The sequence below is a fragment of the Spea bombifrons genome, chromosome 1, assembly GCF_027358695.1.
Source record: "Spea bombifrons isolate aSpeBom1 chromosome 1, aSpeBom1.2.pri, whole genome shotgun sequence".
Classification (NCBI taxonomy): Eukaryota; Metazoa; Chordata; class Amphibia; order Anura; family Pelobatidae; genus Spea; species Spea bombifrons.
In genome coordinates this window covers 77,970,115-77,977,869 of record NC_071087.1, presented here as the reverse complement: position 1 = coordinate 77,977,869, position 7,755 = coordinate 77,970,115, and the positions used below count along the sequence as shown (strand labels likewise).

General features: G+C 35.8%; 1 protein-coding gene across 1 annotated transcript; it reads right to left on the bottom strand.

The window, feature by feature from the left end:
• Positions 1-1,698: 1,698 nt before the first annotated feature.
• On the bottom strand, positions 1,699-7,733 carry LOC128473857 (serine protease 57-like). The gene is made up of 5 exons (XM_053456085.1): positions 7,581-7,733; positions 4,482-4,629; positions 2,707-2,851; positions 2,102-2,356; positions 1,699-2,017 (listed from the first exon to the last, which is right to left on the bottom strand). The coding sequence occupies exons 1-5, from the start codon at positions 7,630-7,632 to the stop codon at positions 1,853-1,855; spliced, it is 765 nt and encodes a 254-aa protein (XP_053312060.1). The 5' UTR covers positions 7,633-7,733; the 3' UTR covers positions 1,699-1,852.
• Between the last annotated feature and the right edge of the window lie 22 nt (positions 7,734-7,755).

Genomic DNA, 7,755 nt, shown 5'->3' with positions numbered 1-7,755 from the left:
CAGTTGTTTTGTTTCATAGTTATAAGACCAGCCAAAGGCTTCATGTAGTGTATGTACTTACAAGCATTGTAAAATCTCCATGAAATGTGCTTCATATGTGTTTAACCCTGTCTATTGGACATCTGTAACCAACGCACACCAAACATTTGTACCATATTGTTTTCTCTATCCATGAGGGCAACAGGGAATTTGCCCACTGGTAGTGTTTGCTGCAGTTATTTCTTTTTTGTTCTTTTATTCTTTTTTCTCCTGATGTAATCTTATTACCATCTTTGATTTTCAATTATCACATACACACACAAAATTTCCAATTGTTTCCAATAGTACTTCATGTGTCGCAAATAAACCCTATCTTCTTATTCTTTATTCTGAATGATTAACCACTCAAGAAACTATTCAGATGCTTTTCAAGTTTCTATGGTAACTGTCATGGAAGCCTCCGTGGCATGGACTCTGGAGGGGAATGAGTGCCAGCCTCCTTCCTACAGACTATGGGCCCTGATAAGGAGTGCCACGTTATCCAAATCGTAAGAGACTCTAAAGACTGTGGAGCTCAGAAACAGATTTGGTGTTCCTGCATTTTGGGACTGTGACGGTTCCTAGAGTCACCCTACCCCTCAGTTAATGTTATCCAGTGACATGAAGCCTTTTTGTGTGTTATTAATAAAAATGTATTTTATTTTTGCCTTATTTCTTAACCGTTTACACACAGCACACTAAGGTCTGGGAGATAATCTAATCAACACAATGTGTATTCCTTATGTTAGGGGTGTCTGTGTCCTTTTGTATTGTTAATCCCTTTACTGCCCCTGTTGTCTCTGGGAGGCAGATTAAGGGGGTGGTTTGTATCGCAGTATCTTGTTTTATCTTAATGTGTGTTTTGCTGGATATATCCAGCCGTCTGTATCTAAAATAAATCAGTTCTCCTCTTGTTGTACCTAAAGACTAGTCTCGCCTGGTTATTTGGGTACTGGATAGCGATATCCCTTTACTTTGCTTGGGGACATTGCATACGGATTGCGGGGAATTATTGTCCTGAAGGGAGAAGTCACCCTTGGCGGAGAGGGACAACCTGAGGTCCCTGGTCGGTCCGTCACAGTAACAACCTATCAATTTGTGTCATGTGTGACAAATGCCCATGGGAAAAAAATATGACTAAGACAAAATTTGACATGACCTAAACCTCCAAAAATAAAAATATATCTACACTATTCTGAAACTGTTATGAGAAATAGCTGTTAAAATATATCTAACATAGCAAGGGAAAAACTGACATGTACTGTATCATTTACATTACTAGAAAGCAATGAATTACTGAGTTCTAATGACTACCTCAATATATATAAAGTAAGATAGCTCTTCAAGCTGACCTGACAAAGGCCTAATTTCTTCAGAAGCCTTTTCATTTTCTGTGGGAACGACCTATATCAGTGCCTTCTTTTGTGTCACAGTATTCATAATTCAAGATGAAGCAGCAGCGTAAGATTTGTAACATTTACAATGACAGCCTTTGGCATGATTCACATCGTTCATGGTTTACTTCTTATTCTCTATAATACATCTTTGTAATCAAGTTGTAAAGATTTCCACAAATGACTCTACACTCCTCTCACAAACACTATTATGACAATTGACATCCTTAACTTAAATAGGTAAGCATGAAAAATGATGAAGAAAATGTAATTTCCTTACATAATTATTTATTGTTCTCCATGTTTTTCTACTTGTGTATAAGATGTGCATATCAAACACATATAAAAGGATATATGTATAACCAAGCCCCTGCCTGTTTAAAAAGTTGACCCCCACAAAGGAGATATACGATTCAATATAAAGGGCTATATTGACTACATCAAGTGCTCTGTATTTCTCCCTTGATCACTTCCTGGATCCATGGCAAAAAGTATGAAACACGTGTGTACACATCTGGGGTGAGAGGATTTCCACAATGCTTTCCAGAAAAAGAGACCAAGCCTTCCAGACGATCCTTACACACAAGAGGTCCTCCCGAGTCACCCTGCACAGGTCAAATGATGTAAGATAAATATACAGCATACTCGCACATGAAACATTTCAAGGTAGCTTAATGCTTCATACTCACACTGCAAAATCCTTTGATTTTTCCTGGGGTAGCAGAACAAACCATACTTTGGAAGATATCAGGCCAAAAATTCCTGCAGTATTTCTGGCTGATTATATCGACATCTGTCTCCATCAAAGATTTAGGTTTGAGATGTGAATCAGACACATAACCCCAACCAGCCACTGAGCAGGGTGTTCCAGGCTTTACTTTTGAGGATTTACGTGGAAGAGCGATGGGCTTCACTCCTGTACTGACGACGGCAGAATCATTCAGCTGATAGAGTGAGAGAGAATATTAAAATTAAATGAAAGAGCAAAAAAGACGTACCCTCTTCAAATCTGGACACGTCTAAAGTTGCTCTGCTGGGACCAACACCATTGTGGGTATATCACAACTGTTGATACATCTAATAACACACAGATCATCTACTTTTCCAGGCTTATGAGTTTTCATTTCATTACATGCTCTCTCAATCTCAATTAGATTGCCACATGAAGAATCCTGGTGCATTAAATGAGGTATCTCTAAACAAAAATAATTTGGAACGGTTGGAACAGTTTATTAGAATAGTATTTGATGATTACCTCATATACTTATTGTGGGTTAATGATTTCATTAATTACCTTCAGCAAAAGGATATCATTCTCATAGGTTGACATACTGTAATTGGGATGCTTAATGGAATTTAAGACACTGAACACCTGCAAATATTTGTCTGGTGCAGAAAATTTATGAGCGCCAAGTACCACACGGATGGAGTTCGCAGACCTGCAATGAGATTAACAAAGATGTTGTATGAATTATACATATTTTAATATAAAAAAAGTATATTTGGAATGGGTGTTGTGATGTGTAAGGTAAGTCAAGGGAAAGGATGCTGTACGTACAGCTACGAAAATACTAAACAGCAAAAACAAATCTTATTTCTACATGTGAGCTAATTCTGTTCCTTATCTATGGCTATGGTTATTATTATTATTTTGCATAGTGTGTGTCTCAGTATCCCAGGCTTCAATATCTGTGAGGCTCAGCATGTGGTCTCCGAATATAAAGAATCATAGTTTATTAGAAGCTTTATTTTGGCCTAGTCACCCAGTTGCTCGGTAGAGGCAATTGAGAGAAATGATTCGTATCAGTGCCATTGAATATTAATGTAATAGTCTATAAATCTCAACAGCTCCGCAATGTGTGAAAATGTATCCATGGAAGCAGGCATCTACCCAAATTTCAGGTGAAATTTGACTAGCCTGGACAGAGGCATAAACAAGGTGATGTATTTTGGGTTTGAGGTCAGTTTCATTCCCATGCCATCATGTGGGGTAAGGGGTGTTAAGGGCATAATGTAAGGTTCTAATATTAAGTGTCTTGTCAAAAAAAGATCCTCTTTGGGTGTGTCAGAGATGTGACATTAGACTTAATGTAGTTTGAAATGTGGAGCCAAGTTGTCAGATAATTTCCAAGGTATCCCAAGTGTGTAATTTAATACAAATATTTATTTTCCTATTTGTGTAAAATCACATTTACCTCATTTACCTTTTATATAGATGGATGATGGTAAAGAGCTCTGTAAAGTAACTTCAAAGGAAGTTTTGCCCTAAACAGAAACAGTATTTTCTAAAATAAGATGGCTAGTAAGCTTTCCTGGTCTTTACTGATGTGGACACTACCCTACCTGATCTGGTTGCTCTGTCTTTACTACATTGCAGTTTGGGCCAATCATGCAACCTTGTGTCAGCAAAAGCTACCATCTGGCTATATAAATAAACCAAATTTGGTAAACAAGTGGTTACCTCATACCCTAAATGACACTTATTATCATTTTCAATAGTATAACTTTATCTAGTGTAGGTAAGATCAAAAGCATCAGGAGCTGAAATGTGCTGTAGATTGTAGAAATGTTTATTTAGGCAACACGATGAAGAAGGCCACTCTTGGGTAACTATCTCCATTTCCATATATGTTTTCCATGGCTACCCACTTGCATCATGAGAGCTGTCATGGGCAGTTGAATGCATTAGAATAGCTCCCAACACATCATTTTTTGTTTCTTTCTTTCTATGCCTCTTTCAGAATAATTATATTATACGCATTTCCTGGTGTCAACCCTCTGATGCTATGCTTCAGAGATCCAACATGCTGCTTTTCATGTTGGATGAGAATTAAAAAGGCTGAGCATTGCATCATATCTTAGTGATGAAACTTGCACTTTCAATAAAATGTATACTATTTGACATAAATTTAATAAGGTCCATCAACTCCACAGGATCTAGAGAAGATTCTCACATTGGTGAGAAAGTCCTTCCTCTGGTTTATGCAAGTACCTAATGTGATGTCGCAACCTGCATGTGTTGCGATTATGTATTATATAAGCAAATAGAATTTGTGTACTTCCTCTTACAGGTCGTCCATGCAGTGTGCTGCTGTGAGTACCCATTTACTCTTGATGAGAGCCCCTCCACAGAAATGGTCATTCTTGTATTGCAGTGATGCCATGTAAGGTCTGGAGTGTGGTTTGGCTTCATGCCCCCCTACAATCCAATATGCTCCTATATAAGACAATAAGAGAGATGTCAGTTATCATCCATTGTTGGTATCTGGTGATACCTCCTTTAAAAATGCATGAATCATGAAAACTATTTATCATCTTTCTTTTCTACTTTTAGATTGATAGCGACATGATTTCATAAAACAGTGACCTACAGTGTTTTGTTTTCTTTACAAACCGTAGTATGTTAGATCATATTTTATATTATGACATCACTGGAAATGATGAGTTACCTGCATTTTGTTATAACTCCTGTCACAATTTTCTGCTAAAGCCTGTGATGTTGAAGACTTTATTTTCAGCATCATAAGAAATTGTAAGATGATTGCCTAGCAAGCATGTACACCAGAGGAGAATAATATTATCAAGACAAAAAGGTTTTAACATACCTATGCACCTCAATATTTGTATACATAAACCGTACTCCTATAATTATAATATCTCTTTTTTTCCTCTTATTTGCATTCTTACAGTGCCTTTTAACCGGTATAATATAATGTTCCTGGCAATTCTCACACATGAAAAATGTATTTAATGGGAAAACATTAATCTTACTCTCTTTTTTTTGTGTGTTCGATTTCTATTATTTCATCCCACGTTTGGGGTATAATAAGTAATGCGGTCTGAATTGACTGTGAAAACAGGAAATTTCACTAAAGCCACAGGAAAAAGGAATGTTCTGGCTGGGCAGATACAAAAAAAAGTGTAGCCTGTTAAATTCCCAATGCAGGGCAATTAATTAATTAAGAGGGTTTTTTTTTACTATCACCCTGCAAAAAGCCAGAGAGTGACATAAACATGATTTTCAAATCCATAATTTATTGTAGTCCTTGGAACTATGATATACCAGCAGTGTATAGTGATCACAAAACAAAAAAAGATGACTAAACGTGCTTAATCATAAGTGTCGTAAGTGCGGCATCCAGTATGTAGGTCGCACAACCTGTCCACTGAAATTACACATTTTAGAACATCTTTCTAGTGTTTAGTATAAGTCTACAACTTCCCCATAGGTAGTTTTTTCCATTGGGCAAATGTCCCAAATTGCAGACATTATATTATTCTATTGTGCAAAGGTTGAACTAACAGGAAGTATATTTAATTTTTCATTAGTCTACACGTATTCCACAGGTACTTAACTCCCAATAAGATATATCCCATTTTATTGGATGATATATTTGTTATATTTTGTGTCAATATATTATTTCTTGAGGTTTACTTGACTTTATTTTATTTATTTATTTATTTATTACTTTATTTGATTGATTATGCTCTTACATTTTGTTTTGTTTTTATTACTTAAATGGGTTTCTTTTATCCTATTAGTTTGTTTATTCTTATTACACATTTACTTGATTTTTGTGTATATACCGTATGTTTTCATCAGTATTATTTATATCATGTTTAGTGAGGTGGATACTATGATTACAGTTCTAATGTTTGTTATGTTTCATTTTCTTTTTTTTTAATGCTGAAATTCATGCTCATATGATGACACTATATAAAATAATAATAATAATAATAATAATAATGTATATAATAAAGTATGCTTACATTTCTGGTATCTTGAACAGATATGCAGGGTTCGGGTGGAATATGGTTGGATTCATTACCTTTTTTGGTTGTACAGAGACTCTGTTTTACTTCCCCCATCCCTGCACAGCTGTACTTAAATTTATTTTTCAGCGTATTAATTGGTGTTTAGCCTTCTTTTTTGTTTTCTGGTCTCCATACACTGCTGTTATTTTATAGGTCCAAGGACTACAATACATTTTGTTTATTTTATGGACTGAATATCCTTATTGTGTTCCAGTGTCAGCTGGTGCATTATTTGGTGACAAGTTCAAACTCATTTTGTTCACTGGACCCATAAGGGTAACATGATGGCGTCCATAATAAAAATTATACCACACGGGGCAACAAGTATTCTTATGTAACACAACATTATATATTTTCATAAGTTTTTGTGATTAAATGGCCACCCTTTCACTCTACTTTAATAAATATCAGAACATTACCTGCGTACAGCACACATATACTACTGGTTAATGCACCTACCTTTATTCAATAAATAATTAAGAAATTATTAGTGACCTGCAGAAGTACCTTGACATTGTTATATATTTTCATTTCTATTTTTTTTTTATTAGCTTTTCACCCTTTTAAGCAAACTAAATACCGTATATTCTTAAGATGTCTCAGACAATCTAAGTTCAGAATGTTGTTCTGAAATGGAAGTCATCTGGGCTTCAGTTTCATTGATAAACTACAATTTGTGCGTTTAATCACTACAATGTATGTTTTCACCCAAATTTAAGAGAAAGCTTCAGGCTTCAAAAATGCGTGAGGTGACTTAAGTTGAAAATCCCAGAGTTGCATCTGAGTTAACTTTAGCTGCTAGCAAAATTATTTGACTATTCGGCATCTCTACACCTCAATGGAAGCTGTTCAAGTCAGGACCAGTTCCCCTTACCGGGATGCTCACTACATTCACCCACAGTCTCAAGCTTATAAAATGATGTCCCCTGTAAACTGCCTATGGTCCCTCACTTTCCCCAACCCATGTGCAGCAAATATATGAATGCATAATAAGTCTCAGAAATGCTGTGGCACCTTAATAGGTTACAGGATTCTACCCCAACATATCCTAGCCTGATATGCCACAAAATTGGTAGTCATGTTTACTCAAAATGCTCCTACTGAATAAAAATGCAGTTTTGAACGTCAGTATACAATTGGCAGCATTGCTTGTCTTAACCTTCTCCTTTCATGATTCGCACCTAGTACGCAAAAATCTGAAAACAGCACTAAATAACAAACCATGTTTTCTTTGGTTTACCTAGAACCGTCCTATGAAGGCACAATTAGCATGTCATATGTATGTAGGAAATAAACATATATATATATATATATATATTTGTATTATAATTGTTTTAAAATAAGTGATTTTACCTGAGAGAGGGAGACTGCACAGAGTTGTGATCAGTAGTAGCAGATGTTTCATGACTAAGTCTCTTTCTGCATGTGTATGTAGGAACTAGACGTTGGCTTTTAGGTTGTAGAGTGAGAGTTGCTAATGATTTTCATCAGACTCTGATGTTGTAAGAAGAGTCTTCTTGCGAATAGT

Bases quoted from the DNA above. Each gene is read 5' to 3' on its own strand.
- LOC128473857 (XM_053456085.1), bottom strand. From the start codon at position 7,632: ATGAAACATCTGCTACTACTGATCACAACTCTGTGCAGTCTCCCTCTC. The intron at 4,630-7,580 runs GTAAAATCACTT...TGTCTTATATAG, and splicing joins GTGCAGTCTCCCTCTCTCAG to GAGCATATTGGATTGTAGGG. The intron at 2,357-2,706 runs GTAATTAATGAA...TCACTCTATCAG, and splicing joins ATGATATCCTTTTGCTGAAG to CTGAATGATTCTGCCGTCGT.